The sequence below is a fragment of the Leptonychotes weddellii genome, chromosome 9, assembly GCF_054177405.1.
Source record: "Leptonychotes weddellii isolate Sample4059 chromosome 9, ASM5417740v2, whole genome shotgun sequence".
Classification (NCBI taxonomy): Eukaryota; Metazoa; Chordata; class Mammalia; order Carnivora; family Phocidae; genus Leptonychotes; species Leptonychotes weddellii.
Genome location: NC_138377.1, coordinates 56,828,595 through 56,856,182, shown reverse-complemented (window position 1 = coordinate 56,856,182; position 27,588 = coordinate 56,828,595). Strand labels below are relative to the sequence as shown.

Here is a 27,588-nt window from a genome sequence, read left to right as displayed (position 1 = left end):
ACCCCGCCCCCCCCCCCCCGTTATCTTTTGCTTGTCTCTGTCTCAAGTAGAAGTTCATTATTTGGCCTTGCCCCCCGCCAAGCTAATGCAACAAATGCTGCTAGCACTTCCCCATTTCCCCACTTAGCAGGCAGTATGGGTGAGCTCTCCATGGTCCTGGATTTGGGGGTTTTTTTGTCTGACGTCAAGGGGAATTTCTATTTTTGGGAGGTTTTGAAAGATCACCTTTCTGCCAGGAGTACTCATAAGATCATTTGGACCAGTAATTATCATTGCAATTTTGAAGTTTTTTATAGAAGTTTTCACAATTCTCTTGAACAATTCATTCCTTTAGCAAGTGTTTTGATATTCTTTTTTTTTATATATAAACACAATTGCTTGCCTTGCAATTGAATGAGATTTTTTTCTACTTTAGTGAACTAAAAAAATGGTCACTTATTACTCCTAGTAAGGAAATCATTGATTTATGAACCTTTAATCATTCATTAATGGAATAGGTTTTATTTGGAAACTCATTAAATACAGCTGTGGTATACAACAGACTTTAGGCATAAGGAAGACTATACTGAAAAATGAGTATCTTTGTAATAAAGGAGTTTTATTTTGCTTTAAGCATGCAATGTGATTTGTCAGAACCAGTGACTAGAAATCATACTGGTGAAAGAGTGTGTACATTTTAAATGAGTATTGTGGACCTCAAGCCATAGAACAATCAGTGTGAAGCAAGTTTAGGTTTTCATTTAATATATAGTAGTATTATGTGTCAGGCGCTATTTAAATAATTTATAAAAAGTAACTCATTTAATTTCAACAAGAACCTTTTGAAGCAGATAGTATTATCATCCCATTTCACAGATGAAAGAAACTGAGGCAGAAAATTAAATAAATTGCTCAAGTCTACATAATCAGTTAAGTACTAGAACCAGAATTTAAATACAGGCATTGTGTCTCCACAATCCAAGCATTTAACCTCTACCCTCTGCTAATGTGGAAGACATGGTGAGAGAGGCATCAAACAGAACTTAAGTGATAATCATGATTTGAGAGAATATGAAAGGACTTTAATAAATAGGCAATTTGAGGGTTGTCACCAAGTAAAAGTTAGGTATTTGATTTTATTCTCCTGGTTTGATTTCTACTGTCACTACATGGGAAATTAAGTTTGCCAAAGTGAAGGTCATAAGTGGCAACAGAGAAGGGAGTTTGAGATGATGAATGAAGAAAGCAAAGAGGTGTTTAAAATTATAGACGCTCTACCTAGACTCGGAAAAAAAAAAAAGATGGTATAAAAGAAGCCTGGTCAAATAAAATGACAAAGAATTATGGAGAAAGAGGGGATACGGCCCTAGGATTCAAACAGTTGGGCTTTTTTCCCCCAAAATAAGTTTTTTTTTAAAAGATTTTATTTATTTATTTGACAGAGAGAGACACAATTAGGGAACACAAGCTGGGGGAGTGGGAGAGGGAGAAGCAGGCTTCCTGCGGAGCAGGGAGCCCAATGCGGGGCTCGATCCCAGGACCCTGGGATCATGACCTGAGCCGAAGGCAGATGCATAACGACTGAGCCACCCAGGCGCCCCCCCAAAATAAGTTTTATGATTATTACAATAATAGTTATTACTTAGATACTGCTTTCCATATGACAGGCATTTTCACTTTACATGTATTAGTTCAATTAGTCTCAAGAATATTATGAAGTAGGCACTATAATCATGTCCATTTTCCAGATGAGGAAATCAAGGCCTAAAGAGGTTGGGAGACCTAGAGAAGGTTGCCAAGATAGTAACTGTATGACAGTATGAATACCCACAATCTGGCTGCAGAACCCACACTACTAACCCCTGTGGTTCCAAGAAAGTTTAAGGATGGGTTGACTATATTTTCAACATTCCCAAGTCTTTCCAACTTCTTAAAAATTTTCTTTGTTGTAAAACTCTAAAGTGGACTCTACCACATTTAGAGTTTACAAACTATCTTAATTTTTAAAATGTAGAATTGTTTTTGAAGTTCACTGTTTCATATTTACCATATACTACCGTGGAAATTATCATATGAGCCATTGCAGTGGTCCCAAGAGAGTGGTTTGCCATCCTCACGTTGTAGGATGATAAAATTGAGGCTGAAATTTGTTATGCCTGTGTCGTGCCTATGTATGACCAAGTGGGTCTTGTAATTCCTTCATCAGGACTCTTTCCACAAAACACATAACTTGCCAAGAAACTTAAAATATATGAGAGGATTAAAAGAATTACATTCAGGGACGCCTGGGTGGCTCAGTTGGTTAAGCATCTGCCTTTGGCACAGGTCATGATCCCAGGGTCCTGGGATTGAGCTCTGCATTGGGCTCCTTGCTCAGCAGGGAGCCTGCTTCTCTGCCTGTCGCTACCCCTGCTTGTGTTCTCTCTCTTTCTGACAAATAAATGAATAAAAATCTTAAAAAAAAAAAAAAGTTGAAATCATTTCAATTAAAAAAAAATTACTTTCGATAAGCACTGTCCCCTAAATCTTCATTACTAGTATTTTTTTGATTGCTTATTATCTATGCTTAAAAGTATAACTTCAGGAACATGTAAAAATTCGTTGCCAAGTGTTAAGCAGAAACATACATTAATATTATTTCAACCAGGGATGGTTGTTAAGGAGAGTTAATTATGGCAACATCAATGACAGAAAGAGTATGGGAAACAACTTTAAGTTTTATGAAAGGAAATTCTTAATATTAGATCATTACCCTTTTGGTTGTGAAGCAGCCCTTTGGAGATTCTGAAAATCATTTACTGTCTTCCCCAAAATATACAATTTTGCATATGACGTCTAGATTTATTTATAAATAAATTAAAAATTCGTGTGTGTTTGTGTCTTTTGAAATTGTTGATTTTGTTGTTTTGTTGTTGGTGGTAATAATTGGTGAGGATGATAATATTGTCATCAGGGAGATTTAAAATTTTGATTTGCTGAGGATTAAGGAAGGGTCTCTTTTTTCCAGTTATCCAAAGACCAAGGTGGAAGAACATCAGAGCAGTGGGAAGTTTGGACCCAGGGAGTAACTTATTGTTGATCTGAGGTTTAATCATTTTTTATGTGGCAGAGATCACCACAACATTTTTAAAAAATATATTTATTTGAGAGAAAGAGTGTGTGTGTGCAAATGAAGGAAAGCGCAGAGGGGGAGAGAGAATCTTAAGACTCCCTGCTGGGCAGGAGTGGGGGACCCAGGGTTCCATCTCAAAAGCCTGATGAGATCATGATCTGAGCCAAAACCAAGAGTCAGACACTTAACCAACTGAGCCACCCAGACACCCCAGCACTTTACATTTTATTCATGTGCAACCATTCCATTCTAGAAGTACAGTGGTAATTTTTGGTTTAAGACAGTGTCCAAATACACAGTTTATTTTAAGTTTTAATGTAGTCCTCAATTCAGTTTGAGAATTACTTACAACTGGGCTCTATTTCACAAAAGCAGGTATAAGATTAATCCACAATCTGTGTCATTGTTTTAAGGTCTTTAGCTTAATCTCTTCCATCAGCATCTGTATAACCTTTATAATCCTTTGACTGTATTTTATTGCTGTTGCCCTCAAAACAAGTTACTACTTATTATAGACATAGTGCTGTTACTCTGAAAGTCTTCTCAACTGTGGTGTCTGTATAATGCTGTGATATGGGAGTCAGGGTGGTATGGAGAAAAACAACAAGAAGGTGGGTCAGGAACACATGAAGTAAGTTCTGCCCAGTGGTATTTTATTTTTTAATTTTTTAAGGATTTTATTTGAGAGAGAGAGCGCAAGCACAAGAATGGGGTGAGGGGCAGACAGAGAATCAGGCTCCCCATTGAACAGGGAGCCCGACGTGGGGCTCGATCCCAGGACTGAGATCATGACCAGAGCCAAAGGCAGAGGCTTAACCCACTGAGCCACCCAGGCGCCCCATGCCCAGTGGTATTTTAGATAAGTCAAATGTCAGAGTTAGGTTAGGCAAGAGTGTTGTTAGGCAAGGCACAGAGAGGCATTAGTGTCCATGTATTTGCCTTTCTGGAGTGGAAATAGGAAGCCATTTCTCCTCTACCTAGCCTTTGGAGCCTATTGAATTGCTCTGTGTGATCTTGGGTTTTGCTTACCTCCTTCCCCATAGAATTAGTTTTTTTTTCCCCTTAAATTATTGATAAGCCTATGCATTAATATCAATTTCAGAATAGTGGCCTAATCTTCTACTTGCTTCAGTTGAACAGAGAAATTCCTAGTATGAATATTGGTAATGTTAATTAGATAACAGATGAACCCATTTGAGATTCTTTGAGCAACATGTATAAAGGGGAAGTTACACATAACATCCATGTAAAACTACCTTCAAAATTGTCCTCCCAAATTCTTACCTGATTGTAAAATGCATCCCTGCTCATTTATTGACCAAGTGACATGTTTTATTAGGCTTGCATTATTTTTTAAAACTTTAATTAGTTAACATAAAATTAAAACATAAAATTGGAAATGCCATATAAAAATTCAGGTTTTCTCTAGAAAGAGCAACACTGAAAATCTGGCCACAGCACGTGTGCCTTCCTCTAGAACAGCCCTCTGCTGAAACTGTGCATGCTGTCCCTTTGCCTGAGTTGTTGTCCCCCAGGTCCCCTCCGTGGCCATCAGGCCTCTTCACTCATTGACATTCCCTGCCTTAACCCGGGGAGCCCTTGAGTGTACAACCTCTGCTCTAGAGCTCCATCATACTCACTCACTGAACAGCAGCAACAACAAAAATTGTAAGTTTAGCCTACCTTCTGGAGTACTATTTGATTACAAGAACACAAAGAGAGCAAAGCACTGAACTTGAACCACTGCCCTCGACAAATGGTAGAGAAAACATGTCAAAGGACATAGTTCTTTCGGCACAGCTGACCTAAATGGTGTTAGATAGATTGCCTTTACTATATAAAGGGAGGGATACGAATGGTTCTTTTATCCTAAGATATTAACCTAGAGCCTGGTTATACTTAAACTTTGTCAGATTTTAAGGCATCTCTCACTTTATTTACATAATTTTCAACAAGGCAGAATTGACTGTTTATAAAACTGCATGAAGGTCAGCCATGATTTGGGGAAATAAGTGGCATTAACATGCCTTTTCCTTGTAAATTAGCGATGTTTTTGCCTGAGGTTAACACTCGAGACATCAAGCGACTAAGGTTTGTCATCTGAGACTGCCATGATGCTGAAAATGATAACATTAACTTGTTCTAGTTCTGAGAAATAGGTTACTTAGCTAATGTAGAATATTTTCCTAATAGAGTGAAACCGGTTGGGATATTGGCTTAGCAAGTATTTGACCAGAGTGTGATGGCATTACTTAAATTATGTAGATACTCAATAAGATATTCTAAGTATCTGCAGTGAATACAATGTTTCTGCCATGAAAAACATCATGTATGCTATAATGTCATATGATGTCATTATTGTCCATATTCTACTAATAGAGATTGGAGCTACATTGCTGAACTCATTTTGATCTATTACTCAAGTCTTGCTTCCTTGCTTGTTTCTCTCTTTCTTATTTTATAGTGGGAAGCCAGAAAGCTAGATTCACAGATTTTTAAAATGCCTTCAGAACTCCATAAAATAGATACTTATAAATGATTTTAATAGCACCTTGATACTGTAAATATTGCCCAATTACTTATCATCAGGGTCTGATTTGGGTTTTATTTCTTGTCAGACATAAAACAGAGCAATTCAGAATAGATGGAATTCTGTCAGATGCTCAAACACAACTTCAGTTGTGCTAGATTCTGCCCTCAGCAATGTGAGCAAACTTCAAACAGAAATGCACATGAATAGTTAAAGGAAAATGCTGGATCCCACCTATTGAATCTTCTGTGAAGTAATATGTCTATAATGTTGATAAGTTTTAATAACCCATACAAGGCTTTATCTTTTAACATTAAATTTATATTAAAGTTTGACTTTTCTGGGCAATGTATTTTATTCTCCAGTATCTTAGAGAACCTATCCATCTACTAATGTATATTCCTTAATAAAGAATTAAAGTTTTATCAACCAATTACCAGCACATTTATAAAGTTACATTGAAATCTTCATTTTCAATGGGATGTTTTCTTTATCTGACTTAAGGTCGTGCTCCTTATTGAGGGTTGGAAGACATAAACACAGTTCACAGAATCAACAAATAAAATGTTGATGTTTATTTACCCTTTGTTCCCCAAGATGATAACTGAAATACATTTTTAAAAATAGGTGCTTTTGATGGCTTAAGATCCCATAGTGATAACAACGAAATGAACAAAATCATTAGCCTAAGAATAGATACATGAATACTAGCCTCATCTTCTCAATTGCTTCTAGTGATAACATCAAGCTTCACCTGTAAATCTTAGGTCTTAGCAACAAAGAATATATCTCCATGCATGGCCAAATAGAGGAAAAAACCTAATAAGCAAACTATTTTTTTTCACTGCACATAAGTTTGTGGCATGTAAGTCCGGGGGTAGAATATGTGGTTTTAGTGGACATTGTCTAGAATTCATTTTACTGTGGTCCTAAATTTGGAAGAAGATTTTGGTCGATTTTTGCGGGGGAGAAAAGGAAATAAAAAGAAAACAATTTCTACCTGATGTAGAAGCACAAGTTCTAAAGAACACTTTTTCAATCCTTTGATTGCAGTTTACAAGCACTGAGAAAGGAGAAATCCCGAGATGCTGCTCGCTCCCGCCGGGGAAAAGAAAATTTTGAGTTCTATGAATTGGCCAAGTTGTTGCCTCTTCCTGCAGCCATCACTAGCCAGCTTGACAAGGCATCCATCATTCGACTTACAATTAGCTATCTGAAAATGAGGGACTTTGCTAACCAAGGGGACCCTCCGTGGAACTTGCGAATGGAAGGCCCTCCACCTAACACATCAGTAAAAGGTAAGTTTTAAGCCCGTTTCTTCTGGAATATGGTGGTCTGGTGTCTCTAAGATGAAATGTTTACCATCATCCTTTCTTCTTTTCCTGCATATCAAATCCTTTAAAGGGATACAAATGTGGAAATCTGAACTCTGCATGAGAAAGACACCATGTGAAGGTGAAATAAACCTCTTCTATTTATTTTTTATTTTCCAAAAGTCTGTCAGCCTAAATATTCTATAGCTTTACATAAGGTTTCAGAAAAATGAGAATGAGATGACTTACATTAAAGTGCTTCTTGGGTTTAATTTGTGTTATGCTAATACATGCAAATTATTGTTGATGGGTGGAATATAAGGATATTTTTTAAAGGATGGAACTAATATTTTCTGTCTTTAGTAACCAAAGAGAGGAAGGGAGCAGAGTCCAACTATAGTAGGCATTTTGAGTAATGATTTTACTGACAAACAATTCACTTATTAATTTTTCAAGTCTCTATACCTATTGCCTAAAAACTGTTTAAATATAAACATATATTTGCCCTCCAAATCCTTGGTGCATTCTTAAAACATTAATTAAAGGTTTTTAGGTCTTCTTCACTCTGATACATAAGAGGTATTTTCTTCTGTTTAGTGAAACTTCTAGTAATTTATAGCATGTTTAGCATATAAATACGCATGCATATGTTTATTGATGTATATGTAACATTGGCCACTGATTTTCTATCTTTAATGGTGTGTTATTCAGGGCATTAGACTTTAAGGGATCTGCTAGTTTCTTGTGCTCTGACCTTGTATCTAGATCCTTGGTGGGCATAAAGCTGGACATTTGGCAAAATTCTAGGCAACTCTGGGGGAAGGAATTAGGTTCTTTAGTGAAGTGATTACACCTTGACAACTACCTTTGAAGTCCCGGTACTCCTGGCTATTGGAGAAATGGATTCTGGTGGGGAGCTGTAAACTCTTAGAGGATTCAAATTAAAATGAGGGATCAAAAGCAGTGACTATTTACAATTGAGGGCTAAGAGGTGTAATCACATATATATGCATGTGTGAATCTATTCATATCTCTATGTGGGTACTTACAAACTGTGTTCCTTAGGCTTATGAGAGAAGGAAAATTAGAATTTAAATTGTAACAGGTTGTTTCCCTCTAGAGCAGGGCAAACATTTTCTGTAATGGACCATCTAGGAACTGTTGGAGGCTTTTTTGTAGCATGAAATCAGCCATAGACAATATGTAAACAACAGGGTGCGGTTGTGTTCCCATAAAACCATACTTCACAAAACAGGCGACTGCCACCAGACTTGGCCCACAAGCCACAGTTCACAGATTCTTGCTCTGGAGCAGAAGAATGAGCCTGAGAGGTTGAGAAGAACATACAGCAGAGTTAGTTCTTCAGGGCAGGATGTCGGTATAAGGTAGCAAAGTACGAATAAACCAACGCACACTCATGCTGCCCTTTTACAACCCTTCTGCCCTTGAAAATAGAGATGTCAAGTTGGTAATGTACCAATCTATGTTCCAGATGCTAAAGTTGTAGCAGATTTTCCCGAGCTAACGATGTGAATATAATCTTAGTAAGTATGTTGTATCCATAAGAGTTTATTCAGTAGACTGTGATCATATTTATTTCAAATCATACAAAATGATAAGAGTAGGTGTAACAGATCAGAAGTCACGGAATGTTCAAAATAGATCCTTGGGTCTCACTTTGAGATGCATTGATTGAGGGACTGGACTTGGCTTAACCTGTTTAGCACAGTTACCTTTTATTTCCATTTTTTAATTTAAAGGGGTGGGCGGTTGATAGGCTGTCTTGATAGTGGTGGTTACCAAAGTAGAAAATGGTTCTGTGGTTTGTCCCTTCTTCTGTGAGGTGATAACCCTGCTTTTAGAATCCTGACTTTTTAGAGATGTAAAACTCTGGCTCATGTAGACCCATGTCCTCATTTACAGACAAGGGAAACGATCTAGAAACAGTTTAAAGTGAAGTATTAGATTTAAAACGAGAATCCATTGTCTTGCCTTTTTGTCTAGTGCTCTAGCACACCATATTGTTTCTAGAAATGATATTTGGTTTGCATCCTTTATCGAACATTCCAGGTCAGGATCCTCTCAGCTTTTGACTAGGACTGATGAATCATTTTTACTTTGTGGTAAATCAGTTAAACTCTATATTTATGATAAAGATGGACACAAAAGATAAAATACGATCTCTGCTGTCATGAGCATTTCGGTCTATGGAAGGACATGGTGACGTCAGTGAGAGAAATGGGAGGGTTGAGATGGGTATTTAGGAGGCTGGAAGGAGATAACTGATGTGATTATTTTGAAAATTCCATGCAGATGATGGCAGAGCATCCAATTTGATACACGTGTACTCCCACTCCTACAAACGGGTAATAGTGAAGGTGTAAGCATAGTGACTCTCTCCCGTTGACCATGGCTCTCTAAAGTTGCTAGGAATGCAGTGGGCACTTTCTGTAAGCTGGTTCTCCTGTACAATAGATGTATATTTTATTGCTCTCCTCCCATTCTTTAATGCAAACCTGTTACTCATTCTGATCAAACATTCATGAAACAACATCAAAAGAAATTCATTTTAATTTATTAAGGTCTTCTATGTTGTGCCCTTGAAGAAGTTCATGTGGATAAACAAGCTTATATAAATAGCCTGCAGCATCATGTGAAGTGCAGTTCATAATCCAACAATAAAACGATAGACATTATACTTTGTGCTTCTCCAAGCAGTCTCTTGAATAAACCTAAAGGCATTTGGAAATTTATATGAAAAGTACTTACACGTTGTAGGCAATTTTTTTTAATGTGATTTGTTCATATTAATAATTAACTTTCAAAGCTTGAATTTAAATTTGTCCCACACAACTATATAGAAACTTAATCATTTTAATTTACTGCTTCAGAAAGGTCCTTCACTCTGCCCTGTATTCATCACATCTTTTCTTAAAAGTCTATAAAGGTTGATGAGTTTGTTTTGTGATGCCCATTGTTTATAGATTATTACAAGTTATGCTTGCAGAAAGAACACTCAGGTGACAGTGTGTAATGTGTCCTGAGTCAATTATTTCATGGAAATGATAAGCAATTGGAAGGTAACAGATAGTTTTTTCCATTATTTTAGAAATATCTGTATTGTTGTAATACAGATCAAATCTACAATGAACATTATGCATTATTCAAGAAATGACCAGGCATTCTCAGCAGTGTTTCAGCTAAATAACTGATGATTGTAACCTTTAAAGAAATCTCATTGTGGTGACTGTTGGTAAATCACTTCTCCATTCATAGTAATCTCTATTTAGAGGCTATCTAGAAACCATTATATGTTTTATTAATCTTAAAAGCAATAGCTGCTGATTTGACATTTGCTAAAACTAGATAAATTTTCTGTCTTTTTAATATCACAGACTTCAGTCAATTTTTGGTGTAGATCTGCTACAACTCTATTAATCCAGGAATATTTACCACTGTAAGCATAAGTTTTGTTTCAATTTAAGCATCTCAGCTTTTAAACAACGATTTGTGTATGTGTGTGACAGGCAACAATGCTAAAATATGTAAAATATAAGACATTTTTAGCCTTTCGAAGGAAACTGTTGAAAAATATTGCAAGACAACTGGTGATTAAAATTGACTGAACACATGAGGGAAGAACTTTACTATTTTCATAGAATTTTCCTTCACTCTGTAAGGCTCCTATTGTGAAGGAAGTGGTAGATATTTCTTTTTTTTTTTAAATAAGAGCAGTTATTTTTTTTAAGAGATTTTATTTATTTATTTGACAGAACGATAGCACAAGTAGGCAGAGGGAGAGGGAGAACTAAGGCTCTCCACTGAGCAGGGAGCCCGACGTGGGGCACAATCCGGGGACTCTGGGATCATGAACTGAGCCAAAGGCAGATGCTTAACTGACTGAGCCACCCAGGTGCCCCAAAAGTGGTAGATATTTCTGAGAGGAGAGACCTGCAGGTCTTTATTTGAGGAATGCATGATCTGTCTGTAGCCAAAGACCAGATTGTTACTTTAGCGATCATGTTTCAGGGATCTGTTTAAAACAGTCATGTGTAGTGACTGAGTATAGGACATCTTTCAGAGTAACACTGAATTACTACTATACTGGTTGTTCCCCAAACTTAGATAGCATTTTATAAAAATGGTTCTGTTACCATAGAAGGTAGAGAATCCAAGACTGTCTACGTGATTTTTCTTCTTGGTCTAAGCAGCTCAGAGGTCTTCCAGTTCCTGTTCGGGCATTTTACTGTGTGCTGACACACATTTACTTCTACCAACCAACATTCATACCTGGGGACAAGTGTCCCACTCCTCATTATTTAAAACAAACAAAAAAACCCCACATGAAATGTAATTTCTTAGAATCGGTGCACAGCATGTACACCAGCCTGTGGTGTTCTTTCTTTTTACGCAGGCAAATGGTAGTATCCAGATTGAACCCTTAAGTTCTGAACAAAAGCTTTCCCATAGGGGTAGGAGAGCAGGATAAAAGACAGCTACTTAATTCTTATTTGGTTCCTATTCTTGCCTCCACCACCTTCGGTATACTGGGGGCCCAACTCCCTGCTGTAGTCTCCAGTTTCACTTACCTCCATCTAAAGTCAGGGATGGGAGGTGCCTGGGTGGTTCAGTCGTTAAGCGTCTGCCTTTGGCTCAGGTCATGATCCCAGGGTCCTGGGATCGAGCCCCACGTCGGGCTCCTGGCTCAGTAGAGAGTCTGCTTCTCCCTCTCCCTCTGCCTCTCCCCCTGCTCATGCTCTCTGCTCTCTCTCTCTCTCTATCTCTGTCTCAAATGAATAAAAAAAAAAAAACTTAAAAAAAAAGTCAGGGGTGGCACCATGGGGAGCCTGGGTGGCTCAGTTGGTTCAGTGTCTGAATCTTGGCTTTGGCTCAGGTTGTGATCACAGGATCGTGGGATCAAGCCCCTGAATCAGGTTCTGTGCTCAGTATGGAGTCTGCTTCTCCCTCTCCCTCTGCTCCTCCCCCCACTCTTGCTCTCTCTCCTCTCTCTCTCTCTCTCAAATACATACATACATACATACATACATACATACATACATACATAAAATCTTCAAAGTCAGGGGTGGCACCAAGCGGAAACGGGGCCATCCAAAAGCTGAGCTGCCAATGTTCTCTCCTGTTTATTTTGGTAGCAAGTGCCAGGTTTTGCTAGTATATGGAAATATGATGGGATATAATTGCCTTTTCTTAGGTATGCTTCCAGGAAGGCTTTTTAATTACATGTGGTTATCCTTATAGATCTCTCTAGTTAAGTTATGACTTCTGAAGGAAGTTCCTTGAAGAACTGGCCTTTTACTTTATTATATTGACGTCATGACAGGACAAGCCTTGTTTATATCGCCATGCTTCCCTAGGATTGTCATCTCTGAGCCTGGGCATGAAGGGCTTTCTGACAAATGTGGACTTGATGGTGGCAGGGTACTTCTCTGAGACTGTAATTCTGTGCAGTTCTTTATTTGATCAGGAGAAGCTTCGCCCTCTACAGAGGGATCCGGTCCACATTTGGCACGAAGGCTGGAAGGGCATTGCTAGTTTGCTGTCACGTGCCCCCGTCAGAGAGTTGGACTGGTCATCATTACCTTCAGTGCGCCTGTTGCGCATCCAGAGCGACCCTCAGCTCCAAACGCTGACTCAGGGGAAGCCAGGTTGGGAGCGTGATGACTGAGAACACGTGCATTCCCTCATGTGCTCGTCAGCCAGGGCCAGGGCAGCAAGGCATCAGCCCATCTCAGCAGCGCGCTGCGAGGCTTTGGCTCCTCGGGTTGCTCCATATCTTTCTGGGGGTGGGCAGATTGAGGCTGAGCTGAGCTGGGTGGTTTACTTCTTGCCACAGCTCTGTCTGGGCTTGCCTCCTTCCTCAGGGTTCAGCTCAGGCCCCCCCCTGTCAGGGGACAGCAGAGATTTGGGAGAGGCTCTTTTCATGGTGAAGGCAACGGTGTAAGAGGCATGAGCAAAAGACAGAAGACTTCTCCCAGAATTTTTTGTGGAGACTTTTGGAAATGTGGACAAAAGAGTGCACAAGTACTTTTGCATTCTGTGTCGGGATTCATCAGTCTGTCCCTCTGTCTGCTGTCATCTTCTTTGTCCCTAGCAATACTGAATACCTCAAACCATATGTTTGTAGCTTTGTACATCCCACCAACTAACCAGAATGCCCCTTCTTTCGGTTTTGCTGGATCCTTGTTCATCTTTAAAAACCCAGCTCACATGTCACTTTCTTGGGTAAATTTTCTCTCCTTCCCCAGAACATTAATCATTTGTTCCTATAGGTTACTGTTAGAGTCTTTTTTTGCTTTAGTATCAATTCATAATTCATTTATTATACATATCTCTGTCTTTAGACTGTGAGCTACTTGGAACAGTCTGGGACATCTTGTGCATGTCTATATCTCCACGTATAGGGCCCAGGAAAGTAAGTATTTAGCCATGCTTATTTTAAATTAAATTACATAGTACCACATTGTATCTTGGGATAGCTATTAGCGAGATGAGATGAGAACTGTGGGTGAGTCTAAGTCATAGGCTAGGATGAAGAAAGAAAAGAGTTAAAAAAAGAAGGGTGGAAGAAAAATAGAATAATAGGAATAGTGTGAAACCAGAGGGAAAATAAACAGTGTATCGAGTAGGAGCTAGGAGGGGTGGTACCTCCCGCCCCACGATGAGCTGCCTTCTGCTGCCAGCCTTTTTCTCTCATGTAATGTACAGTTATAAACAATAGTCTTAAGAAACCCATGTCTTGGGTGTATAAATTCAAGTTTATTTGACCAATAGCTGAGTATTTTCTCTTAGTTCTCTGAGTCCTCTGCTGGCTGTTGTGGGGGCATATGGAGAAAGTATAAGGCATAGTCCTGGCCTTGGAGATATTTACCATTTATTGAGAAATGAAAGTGGAAGGGAAGGAGGGAGGGAGAAAAGAAGGAAAATGAGAGCTTTTGATAAAATTAAATAAGCAATATGACCTAGGTTAGAAAGGCCTCTCTGGTCCTCAGTTTCTCCTATGAATTTTCATTTTGGGAGTGGTTCTGGTCTGAGTGATTACTGACTCTCTGATCCCAAACCCCAATTTTTTAGAAAGGATTTAGCAAATTTTGTCTCAAACTAGCTTCTCCTGAGACCCTTGGGGTTTTTTAAAGGTGCTGATTAGTAATTTCAAAAGCCACATGCTCTAACTTCTCCTAATTCTGCTGTTCCCCTAACTTTGCAACTATTCTGTGAATCTAAAATTATTCCAAAATATATTCTGCTAATATTTCTGTTTTCCTTCTCTTTTACTTAATTCCCCTTTACAGGAAGGTATCGCATCTCCTTGGTGCTTTGGGTTCAAAAATACATGATGTAGTTACTTCTTTAACAGATTTTATCTGCTGATTATCAAGATTTACATGCACGCAATCGTTATAAATAAAAAGAGGAAAATAACACAGCATACAGTGAAATTTTAAAGTAAATAAGCCAAGTGCCAAATATGATATAGACAAAATATGAATCTAAAACTTTACATATTTTTGATTTGCTTTTTACTCTTGGCAAGATCTTAGGGGATGTACTTACATTCCATGTCACATTCAACTTATTTTAAGAAGTCTACCAGTTCTTGATAACGTAATATTTTAGTCATGGCATTGCCTTCTACCACATTGTACTCACTTATTTAAGACTCTGAAGTTTATGTGCCCTGTTCTTTAGGACTGGACTTCTTTAACGTGTTTTTGTTCGCCCTATCACCTCTTGCAAAGCAATATATAGTTTCAGTGCTCTGCAGATAACAATATTTCATGGGTATAGCAAAGAAGGAGTCACCTCTGACTGCTTTATATGATTGAAATTGTACTGTGGCTTTAATTTTCAGAAACAGCTTTCTCGATACTATGCATAACTCTTGGCTGTGCCTTAATAAACATGTGGTGACCTCTACCTGGAAAACTAATGTGGCTTTGAATACTGATTGACTGCAGCTTTTCACATCCTTTCTGGGTCCATAATATGTCAGCAAATGTCAGTGCCTGGGCGCTGGGCAGAAGAAGGCTGAAAGAATTTGGGGCTTAAAGATTGTACAGATCATCTGTTTCAGTCCCCCTGTGATTATGTTGAGAAAACTGATAGAGAAAGAACTCTAGTGATATAAACAAAGCCAGTAACAGACTTGGAACTAGGATTCAGACCTCTGGAATTTCAATTCAGCACCCTTCCTCCATAATAAAGAGAGTTTCCTTTCTCAGTTCAGCACAGGTCACCGCAAGCCTTTCCCCACTTGTATTGTACATGGATATGTGTGCACATACATGGCTCATGTGTAGAGACCAGCCCTTTTCAGGTCAAATGTTACTGTATTCAAATTCACAAAACATTTTGAGGCTATTCAAAGACAAAGGAGTCCTAATTCAATGAAAAAAAATCACTTAAGGCATTAAATGCTAAAATTAGGGGAGACTGCATGAACGGTGTATTGGAGCTCTCTGTCCTAACTTTGCAACTATTCTGTGAATCTAAAATTATTCCAAAATAAAAAGGTTCTTTTTTTTTTAAGCACTATAATATACTCTAATGACAGAAACATAAGAAAAACAGACCTCTACCCAAATGGAAATGTGTTCTGTCCCAGGTTCCTGCTTTTTCACCTGGTCGCTGTTGAGTGCTCATAGGCTTACCCTTTTCTAGGGCTCCGTTCCTGGTCTTATTCCTTAAGAAATGTGATTAACTGACAACTGCAATGTCAATCGGGATATGGAAGAAAGAACATTGATTAAGCTGTTTACACAGTTTTCTCAAAAAGTTTATAAATGACCTCTTTCCATCAATAAGGAGTCACACAAGCCCAGTTGTACACCCTGGTTATTCTCCCTCCTTTCTTCACTGAAAATTAGAACTAGTGTTATATTGTCTGTCTTCACACTCTGCCCAATGATCACCCAGAAAGGGAAGTTAGAAAGCCAAGACAAAAACTAGTTAACAGATTCTAGGACGGGGGTTGGGAAACGTGTTCTGGAAAGGAGCAGATAGTAAGTACTTACGCTTTTGTGGGCCATGGAGTCTCTGCTCCTGAGCTCTACTGTTAGAATGCAAGAGCAGCCCCAGACCATCCGTGTGCAGCTGAGTATGCCTGTGTGCAAATAAAACTTTATTTGTGAATGCTGAACTCTAATTATGACATACCGTGAAATCTTAAGAGTTTTTTTAACTGTTTAAATTTTTTTTTTTTTTTAATTCTTAGTTTATGGGTTGTATAGAGACAGATAGCAATCTGGATTTGACCTGCACGCTGTAGTTTGCCAAGCCCTGTGAAGAGCTTCAGAACTGGAAGGGAATTAGGGACTTTTTTAGAACCCATGTGGTAAGCAGCATATTACTAGTAGTAAAGGGTTGAGCCTTGCATTTGTTTTAAAAGTGCATTGATGATAATAAATGGTGGATAACATGCCTCCTGAAAAATTTATGTTTTTATCTTCAGAGCTAATGTGTGTTCATGTAATCTACTTACTTACTGTGATAGCCAGGATAACTAAATTGTATGCCAGCCAGGGGTGTGGTGGTGAATAATTTGCTAGGTTTTCATGATGTGTACTGTTCTCTGCATTGTGTGTATCGCTGAAAAACTAAGCGTACAGTCCTACTAAGTCATTGGCTTAGTCTGGCTTATTATTTTTGCCTGGTTTCTCAATTTAAATTGAGATATAGCAAATGATCCAAACTAGGGCTATTCAGAGTCTTCTATAGATGAAGGATCTTATTAAAGAGCAACATGATCAAAGCTTTATCTACTCAGGACTGTTGTTCAGCCATTTTGACTTGACTAATCAACAACTGGCCAGTTCAATTAAATAATTGTTTTGATTGATTTCCCCACATAATATATTAGGTGTCCTTCTGATTCAAATGGGGGTTTAAGGCATGATATGGCTATAACCATCATGACGGAAATCATTAGAAATAAGAAATTTGGGATTTGGATATAAGAAATCCAACATTACTATGAATATTAGAATGAATAAGTTTGGAATTAAAGCTGAATTAGTTATTTGCAAGTAGAATTGAAACTAGCTCCAAAATCTTATGTACCTAAAATGGAAAAATATGACTAGACTGTATAGAATCGTCTCATTTCGACCACTTACTAAAGTGACGAGGTTACTGAAGTACTAAAGGATAGTCATTAGGAAATACTGTTGTGCTCTTCGGCCATTGTCCCGAGACTGTCAATCACAGGGTGTTGGGTGAGTGCTCAAAGGGTGAATAGTACTGAACCAAGTAGTGGAGGAAATTAAAATTCGTGAGTTTATCGTCCTCACTTCCCACAGCTCTACAGAGACTTAAAAATATATTTTTCAGTAGTGTTTTGTAATTAAAGCACATCACTCATATATAATTTTACAGTTTGGGAAATAAGGCTGTGTTGAATATCAGCACTGATGATGAAAACAGACTGTGTACACAGTTTGGGTTTTATATAAATACTTTAAAATATTGGCTTTCTTCAATAAAAATAGATGAATAGTATCCAGGTTTTTTACAAGAATTTTAGCATAAAAGCGAAATTGCTATCATTTTCTATTTTGAAAAGAGACATGAAGATCGCATAACAAAATGTGTAAAATGCAGTATGTTCTAGCTAGCTATGACAGAAAATGAGGATGCAGATGCAGGTAAGCCTCACTCTGGGCATACCCAGGACCTTTTGTAAAGCGGTGCAGCGATGTTTTCTTAGTTGATACCCGACCGAACGTGCCCTTCATTGTCTCTCCTGTGGACACTGAACTCCCAAAGTTGCAGAAAAGTCTGGGTCAAGTTGTTCAGCCTGTGCCATTGTGGGATTTACATCCAGCAGGCAATCAGAGCGAAGCTTTCTGTTGTGAAGCACTACATGTTTGCCATACAAACATCTTCTGGAAAAGTTTACAGAGATGAGAGAAAGGGACTTTTGTAGGGAATTCTGACAGTCTATAACAAAGGTCCAGTGAATGTAAACAAGGTCAGTGGAGCCAGCAAAATGCGTGAATGCCACAGAAACTGATAATCTGTATCATCTCAGTCAGCCTTCAGAGCCTTCCTAATAGTATGCTCTTGGTCAACGCAGTTGGACACTTCCAAGTTCAAATCTCCATGACTGTGAACAAGCAACATTTCTTTGGCCTCTGTTTGCCTAGAAAATGGGGTAGTTGGACTTGAGAATTCAGCTGGTCTTATACTGCAGTGAGCCTAGATTTTATTGTGAGGCTTAAGTTTAGAAACTAACAAAGGCATGTTAGGATTCCTTTTTAGGATTTTTATCATGTCAGAGCTAACCTGTGTTTTTGTTTTGTTTTGCTTGGTAAGATTGTATTTCTGAAATGATATTAATCAGGAGGAAGAGATGGTCACCCCGCAACATTTATTTAAAAATACAGTTTGAGATTCTAACATGTCAGAAGTCTTCACTTGTATCCTATGACAGAGCAGAGGAAATTGAGAGTGTTGCTTAAAATACACAGGTGATTTGGGGATATTAAGGCAACTTAATGTTATGCTAATGCTTAAAGTAATGAGATCTAAAGGTTGATGAGATAAATTTTTAATATGTGGCTATTTCACTGAGATAAAAAGACAAAAGCATTTTTAAAATAGGCTATATCTGAAATGAAAGGCTGATCCATTGAAACAGTGGATATAATTGATACTTCCCTCAGAATTTTGGTTTTATAGGATAAATCTTACTATATAAATCATTAGGTTTTAGGGTAACATTTTGTTGTTGTCGTTAGAGATCAGGAATGAGTCCTATTTCTCTTTCATTTTACTCACCTGTTTCTGCTCTAAGTCTTCGAGCGCTTATTACATTGCAAGACTCACTAGGCTGTGTGTGGAATGCAAAGAAGGAAAGAAACTGAACCCTCTAGGAGTTTATAATCTAGCAGGAGTGACACACATGCTCACAAAATAATAAGGCGAGGTCTTATTCATGTTGAGAGAGGTTTAAGCAAAATGTTGGATAATCTGTTATGCATAAATATAGTTACCGCCGTAAACATGGTGACATTTAATGAGAATTGTGGTCGCTGAGATGTCAAGTAAACTTATGAAGGTTTTTCTTTTCAGAAGAGTATTTTAAACAGAATACCCAAATGGCATGTAGGACACAGAACACTTGTGTGTATTGCTATTATCTGATGATAATTTCAAACAACCAGGAGCATGAATCACATACCACACTTACAAACCAAAAGCTTAATCAAATGTCATCTTCTAGTACCTTTTCCCTAGTATCTTAGCATTTCACAGAGATGGAGGAAAGGATGGAATGAGGTGTGTTTTTATTTTTTTTTTAATTATTTTTTTTTAAAGATTTTGTTTATTTATTTGACAGAGAGAGACACAGCGGGAGAGGGAACACAAGCAGGGACAGTGGGAGAGGGAGAAGCAGGCTTCCCGCGGAGCAGGGAGCCCGATATGGGACTCGATCCCAGGACCCTGGGATCATGACCTGAGCCGAAGGCAGACGCTTAACCGACTGAGCCACCCAGGCGCCCCTGAGGTGTGTTTTTAAATCTCACAATACTAATGGATATAGGTCGCAGAAAACTGCCCAGCATCGGAGGCATGAATATAGAAAGGGTCAGATCAGATGAGAAGCGGCTGTCCCAGGAACCTCACGGTAGAATGGCTGAAGTTCAAGCATGCCACGGGGACAATGATGGGAGAATCCACTGCTTCTCTTGACTCCCGGCTCACATACCTCCCACCAAAGCCCATAATTGGGAGGGAAGACTAGACGGCGTGGAAGAAAATGTTTTGTACTTTCATTTAAATGAGCACAAAGGGAAGGAACAGTTTTGCTTCACATGGGAAGTCAGTCATTTCTTGGGTTGCTAGCTCAATGTTTTAGCAGAACAGCTGTTCAGTACAATGTGGCTTTCTACAAGCAATATTTCTACTGCTAGAAAAGTGGCAGTCTGCCAAAGAGAGTGCCCAGACCAACCCCTAAACAAAAAAAATCTTTTGTCAACGACTCTAATAATTTGTACAATTCAGGAAAGGGGGGTTGCACGGTCTTTGCAGATGTGCATTTATGATGCTATTTTTAAGCAGAGCAGCATGGAAGAATAGATTCATACGAATCGTAAGTTGATCATTCATTTTAAGCATTTGGCTTCTGCTCCTTCTAAAATTCCACTCTGTGGAAAGAAAACACAGCCAGCCTTGAAACGAGGTAAGGCAGGGTGTGACAACAAGATGAAATCCTTCATTTCCAAACCTGTGATACTTGCTCAAAAACAAAAAGCTTTGGGGTGTTCTCTTTCCCCTCAAAGGAAAGAAATGTGGTTTTTCTGATCCCTCACAGAAGAAACTTGCTATCCTTCAGCATTTTGAGGAAATAAACTCTTAATGAGCCCGCATTCTTTTACTGCCGTCCATTCTCTGAAAATGAGTTTAAGTGCTGAAGGAAATGCCAGAAGCATTTACGCAACCAGCGCCAAATTAATGTGTGTTACTTCTCTGTATTTTAACATCACAGACGCCGTGCAGTTTTTCTGGTGTGAAACTGGGTTTAGTCTCAGACGTGTCCTCTGCACTCTGGTTACCCAGACTCTACAGCAGTGGATTCTGCTGACTTTGATGCTGGTGATGGGGTTAAGAAGAGAATTTTTATAAATTGCAGTTCCCTGGGAAAGAACCTTCAAACTTCTCCTAACAGTAGAGGATAAAATCTGATAGAATCCTCATCTTGGGTTTTTTTTTTTATTTATTCAACCATCTACTTGATATTGACATAAAGGGAATTAGACTACTCTCTTAAAATATGAATTCATGTATTTAAAAGGACATAAAATTAATACAGACCCAGTCAGTAGAGGTGATTCTAGAGCAAAGACAGCCGTAGAAGTTTCACTGACTTGATCAAAGGCTTCCTCTAATTTAAACAGTTGGGATCTTTGTTATTGTTGGTGTTTTCTTTTTTAAAAATCCAATCTTTGCCTATCGCATATAGGTGTAAAAACTGCTCAGTTAAACGGAGTTGCATGTATTACTACACCAGGAGTAGTTTGCTCCCCTTAGAATGCAGTCCCCTCAAGTTTTAACACATATATACTAATGTAGAAGTATTAACTAAGATGATGGAATATTACTAAGATAGGTTATTTTATGCTACTAATGAAGATACAGTCTTCAAATTGTTCTGGTGAGCTGTTTCGTCATACTTCAAGTTGTTTCTCAAGAGTTTTTCAAATGTTTCCCGAATCTAATAAGTATTTACAGTGACAATTACAATTGATTACTTAGGTGGCCCCCAGTGGAGGGGAACTGCACTTTGCGAAGTGACAAGTGCCAGACGAATTGTTTCTAAAATGTTCTTTTATATATTAACAAAAACACTTTTTTTTTTTTAACATATTAGAGAAATTCTCTAGGTGTAGGATTTCGGCAGCAATTCATATTAAAAACCGAGGTCTTTCAATAAAGCAAGTGATTATTCCCCCAAATACATATTTTACACTCACGTCTTCAATTTTTAAGATATCTCAAAGTGAGGAAAGGGAAATATAAAAAATAAATTAGAGTTACTGACTTGTGTCTAATGGCAATATATTTCAGGAACGTATTGGGAGGCACAAAGTTATCCATGATGCATTCCTGCTGCTTTACTCATGCCAGCTCTTACTTCAGTGACTTAAAGGGTCGATACTTTTTGATGTGTAAGTGTAAAGCTATATGATCATTTTTCACACTTACGCATTATCTTTCCCAAAAATCATAGGAACAGCATGCCAGTCATTATTGCATATGAAGGCATTTTCTGGTATGAGTTGGGTGGGAAAACATGCAAAGATAGTGTACATCCATGATCACATTTCATATTTATAAAACTTCATGAGATGAGCTCCTTTTTCCTTTTGCATGTAGAGTTATTTTTAATTACTCCAACTCTCTCGGTGCTAAAAGATACATAAGTAAGAAAAAGGGATGTTTGAAGATGGTTTCTTTCAGTGAACTTAGGTGCTTTGTGTACTGAGCAGTTGTACCCAATGAAACTCATTTAGTTTGGCCCGTGATTTATGCAAGTGGCTCAAGAGCCCTGAATGCATTAATAATAGTCTCTGTACAAAACACAAGAAAGACTAAAAATAAAATTCTGTCGATCTGTATCTGTCATAATTCATGTAAAACTCCTATAGAAATAATTGGTATGCATTTAGTAACCCTACCATCTTATCTTATCAAGGTGATGATTGCATTCCAGCACATTTCTAGCCAATCCCCCAAAATAGATGGAGTGAGACTGGCAGATAGACAGTTGATTTGATTGTGGTCCAACTGATGTCCGTACCATTGTTTTTGTTAGCATGTGGGTAAATTAACTCGGCATGCAGAAAACATTCAGACCTTTCACTAGAGTTTACTCCTGTAGAGTTTGCTTGACCAAGGTGGACTCGGGGAGTGAGATCGGGAGTCCTGGAGGAACTCACCCCACTACCAAGCATGTTCTGTTGATATAACAAATGACTAAATTACACTCACACACTTCTTCACCTGCAGCTATTTGTAAGATGAAACCGTATTAGGAGGTTATAATTTCAGAGCACACTAAATTTTTTCTCATGGTTTTTCAGTGACATTATCCTATGAAATAGTGGGACAACTTGCCCAGTGTCAGGTTTATAATCCCCTGCTCTCATTAACTTTTTGCTGAACTCTTTCTCCTCTTCTGCATTGCTCTCTTTTGAATTATGTCTGTGGCAAACCTCAGCCTTCGTTTGATTAAGGAAAGTTGATATGTTAGTGTAATCTGAGTTCTCAGACTTTGTTCTACAGTCACCTCTTTGCTACTTTCCACTTCCAGGATTCTTTTCCCCCTCTCCTTTTTTTTTTTTCCCCTCCCTATCTAAACTGTCCCTTGGAGGGACTGCATTTCATGATCTTGTTCAAAGAATTGCAGAGGAAAATTGTGAAACAGTGGTAACATTTTAGATAATGATTAAGCAGCGGTCCTAAGAGCAGCCAGTCCAAATCAGATCTTTAAGCACAGATTTCTCAGAGATTTTCATATTTCACTTTGGTTTCTAGGGCATGTAATACTGGATGGTGGATTTGGAGGGGGGAGAAAACTCCCCATTGCCTTGTATGCCACTTACAATCCCCATGTACAACCTTATATCCATATTGATTGTATGCTATGAATCTCTGCTGCTAATGTTAGTCACCTGATTTGCAGAGAACTAGAACTAATAACCTTTTCAAATGTTATCAAATTATGACAAATCCTAGACCAATCAAATTACTTAAGTGATCATTGATCATTTATTTGATATTTTAATTTTGAATGAGTCTACCTCAAGGACTTCTTGATATTTCCGTTATTTTTAGTAAGACCACAAATGCCAGACAGTAACACAGTTCATAAATTTCACCAACAATGAACCCAGAATGCTATGAATTAGCTTTATTTAAAATGATCTTAAGAGAAATGAATGGCCTTTAGCATAATTATAGATATAGCAGACACAGTGGAAATAGGGGGAAATCACCGGATTAGGAAGTACGTCTGACTATATTATATGTCTGTTTGGGGTGTGAAGGGGTCTGATTAGATTTCTCGGTGGTGAAGGAGACCGAAGCTTTTGCATTTAGGTCGCCCCACATTTTAGGTTGCTAATGATTTCATTTTAATGTCACCGTTTAGTTTCATACTGATCATTTATACTGACAAAAAGGAAGAAAAGAAAACAAGGAACCTGTCATCAATCATTCATTTAATCAAGTAGCAAAAGTAGATAAATAAACATACTGAGTTAATTATTCTTCTGTATGTAGTGATTGACAATAAAGTTAATTTATGCCTATTTTAACCCTTCGATATTTTGTGCCATTAGGAATAATAGCTATTAGGAGTTGTAGAGAGGACTTGGGGGTGAACTTTTTCTTCCTAAAGTGTCTTAAGAAAATTCAGTCTTCATACTTAGGGTATTTATTCACTTGAAATCTATTTTGCTAAAGAGTTGTGGTTATTTGCATCTAAGCATATTAACTCCATGCTACCAAATATAATGAAAAACAATTATGTTAGTCTGCCTCCTTTGTTGTATTCCTATTCAGACTCTTTAATGAAGACCTTTTTCTTAGCAATGTGCATTTTTAATGTGTAAAAGGATTTGTCACCAGATACAAATACGTTATAAATTCAAATGTGTATTAGATACCGCACTAATGGAAAAAAGTCTTAGTGACAACAAAACACTAACACATATATTTGAGTTAAAAGAGCTTTTGAAAGTTCTAAAAACCTATTTTGGGTTTGTCAGCACTTTTCTGCAGTTTTCCAGACAATTTTTTTTTTCTGGTGGCTATTCTTATTAAAATATCAGTGATTACTTTTATTAGACCTTCCATAAACAAGTGTGTTCTTCAGGTGAGTATGGGTAGTGAAACTAAATTGTCTAAAGATGTCCTCTGGAATCTTTCTGGCACTCTCCTCTAAATCAGTCTGCAGACAAGAAACGGGGAAGCAAGAAGCAGACTTAATGGATTTGGGGTTGAAAATAGGAATTTAATTGTTGATTAAAATTGTGTAAAGATCTGAGGCTTCAAGAAAGTATGGGTGCCTTTATGACTAGAGATACGCTTCTTCTAGATGTATTTTATTACATGACTCTCCCCTTGGCAGTTTTCATGTTTAGTGTAGCTGAATCTACCCACTCACTGTTTTTGATTTCTTGCCCAGCTCTTGTGTTTGCTTCAGTTCTAACAAACTAGAACTGGAATCTGAGAGAGTTGGTGGGCAAGACCAGAGTACATTTCACACAGAAGCCACGCTTCGTGTCGAATCTCTTTGCGATAAAGGAGGAAAAAAGAAAAAGCTTGCATATTTTTGCTTGGCCTGTTTAGGAAATTATCAGGTTTAGTATTAGTCCCGAAATCTATAATCATAAATAGCAAGTGGCAGTAGATTTTGAGCTTGTGTCAGGATTACCAGATTCCCATATTCTTGATTGCTCGTGTTGAAATTTGCTCTCTGCAAACGTTTGGCTTGAGGAAGAGGTTTTGTTCATAAGGCTTTCTGACACCAGAACAGGTAAGGTATTGTAGTGTGATCTTTAATGACGAAGTAAAATTTGGAAATTACGTGCAATTTAAATTGGTAGCTATGAACTAGGTAAAACAACATACAGAAAATAATTCACCTCATCAAGTCAATGTATAAGTAAATGAGAATGACGCATGGATCATGATATGTTTTTTTTTTTTAAAATATTTTATTATTTATTTGACAGAGAGAGACACAGTGAGAGAGGGAACACAAGCAGGGGGAGTGGGAGAGGGAGAAACGGGCTTCCCGCGGAGCAGGGAGCCTGATGCGGGGCTCGATCCCAGGACCCCGGGATCATGACCTGAGCCGAAGGCAGCCGCTTAACGACTGAGCCACCCAGGCGCCCCGTGATATGTTTTTAAAAGTAAAGATTATCCACATTTCTTAAGTTTAGAGTAATTCTATTTGATGAATGAATCCATCTGCCTCCTCACCCCCATTCCTGCGATGGACACCTCAAAACTTCATTAATTGCTCTGTAAATGTATTAAAGAGAAACCTTTTTATTCTTTTTTGTTAGTCCTTTGTTTGGCCTCCTTTTACCTGCATGCATTAATTAAGCTGCAGTATGAATGAAGAGTGGGAATTTGTGGCCTTTTTGTTGACAGAAATAATGGTTAATCTCTTCAGCTTTGTCCACTTTATGACTTGGCTTTTTTTCACTCACTTAACAATCTGCAGCTAGCAAGTTTAGCATAATACAGTTTGTAATCACTGTGGTAACAGTAAAATCAACAACTCTGTGTTTTCTTCCTGGAATAAACTTTCAAAGTTCTTTTTGGACTTATATTTGAGAGAGAGCATAAAAACTGGGGGGGAAAGATGCCAAAGAATCTCTAAGTAGATGGTAGACAGATGCCCATCTATATGACCAAATACAAACATAGTTTTAAAAGGAAAGATCTGAATTTGAATTGAAATATTGGGTCAAAATCTACTTCATGAGAAAATAAATTTTAAATCTGGATTTCTGATCACTTTCAAACGCTAGACATAATGAATCTTTTAGGCACAAATGTATCTTTAATACGACAAAATGAACGTTTTCTTGGTGTAATTCTTAGAGCTACTTAGCATCTATTTGATATATCTTTTCGTTTTCTTAATCAGTGGGTTTCTGTCCCCGGCCCCAGGGTTTTAAGGTGATAAAGAAGATAGGCTGGTTCTGGTTTACCTTCTGTCCTTCCTGAATTTCATTGCTCTCTCTCCCCTGGAAAAGAATCAAAGAAGAAAGGATTTTTAGGTGCTCAGAAGTGATGGGGTGAAGCTAACCCCTTCCACCTGATCATCCGATTCTTTTGTTTTGTTCTACTACAAGTTCTTAGTTGCCCCTGTGTGTCACTTAGAGAACAGTATTCCAGTTAAGTCTTCCAGTTATTAGCAGTTTCTCTCCTTTAAATTACTTTATTGTGGTTTTATGTATCCATTGAGAATAAGAAGTATATTTTAATCACCTACTGTTTGTTCTCTGTGCTTGGAGATAGAAAAGACATAGAAGATGCATTTCCGCTGTTGAAACATTTGTAATTTATTTGTAGAAATGGGGCTTTTGATATAAAAAAATTAGACACCATTTTTGAGAGAATCCAATAGCAGTGAAGTGCTTGTTAAACTAAAGAACGATCCTGGCCTGTGCCCTTCTCGGAAGCCAGAGGGCTAAAGGAGTATATTTTGGAACCATGGTGGCTACATGGAGAAAGTTCTTGTCTTTTTTAGTGTGTCTTCATAAACTTTGTCCTCCTTGAGCTACTCAGGGACTTATGAAGAAAGACAGGTACTCTATAGTTTTACAGATGAGAAAACTGGGGCACAAACGCACTAAGTGACTTGTTCAAGATTAGATGGGTTCTTAAGTCTGAAGCATGCTATCACATTTTCCCAAGGTTGAGATGTCCTGTGATTCACAGTGGGCTTTGAAGCCAGCTCCCTGTGATTTTAGTTGATGGAGATCCCCAGGTCTGGCCTAAACACTTTAGTCTGTGAACTGAGACTCAACAATCATTTTGTTTTGATTTTCCATGAATCTTAAGAGACTGTAACAACAAATGGTGTATTCAGAGATAGATTCAAAGAATGCTCTGAGTTTCTCTGAGGGTATTTCTGCTAATAGTTATCACGGCAACATTATACCTAACATTAGTTAGCTTTTAAGTTTTCAGTCTTCATAAGAAATAGATCAAGCTTTTCATTTTACCATTTTTTTTTTTAAAGATTTTATTTATGTGTGAGAGAGAGTGTGCGTGTGTGCACACGCCAGCAGGGGGAGGTGCAGAAGGAGAGGGACAAGCTGACTTGCTGCTGAACGGGGAGCCCAACTCAGGCCTGATCCCATCCCAGACCCCGAGATCATGACCTAAGACGAGGTCAGATGCTTAACCAACTGAACTACCCCGGCATCCTGGTTTTACCATTTCTTTTTAGTGAAATTAAACTGAAATATCCAACTAGTGAGCTAGATTTAGACTTTTTCAGTGGGTTTTAGGAAAAATGTATTGTGGTTGAAACCTTTCTTAGGCTTTGGTTACCTTTTAGAAGAAACATTGTAATTTTAACATAGCAGGTCACTGTTCCTGTGTTC

At 38.1% G+C, this 27,588-nt stretch overlaps 1 protein-coding gene across 6 annotated transcripts in view; it reads left to right on the top strand.

The window, feature by feature from the left end:
- The window catches only part of NPAS3 (neuronal PAS domain protein 3), an 813,063-nt gene that overhangs the window by 231,663 nt on the left and 553,812 nt on the right, over positions 1-27,588 (top strand). For 4 of the 6 annotated variants that reach the window (XM_081830630.1, XM_081830627.1, XM_081830628.1 and 1 more), the window contains exon 3: positions 6,675-6,919. In XM_081830630.1, coding sequence (XP_081686756.1) covers positions 6,675-6,919 — 245 coding nt within the window. Of the gene's footprint in view, positions 1-6,674; positions 6,920-7,025; positions 7,077-27,588 lie in introns of all 6 variants that reach the window. The other 2 variants (XM_081830629.1, XM_081830625.1) reach the window with 1 other exon arrangement.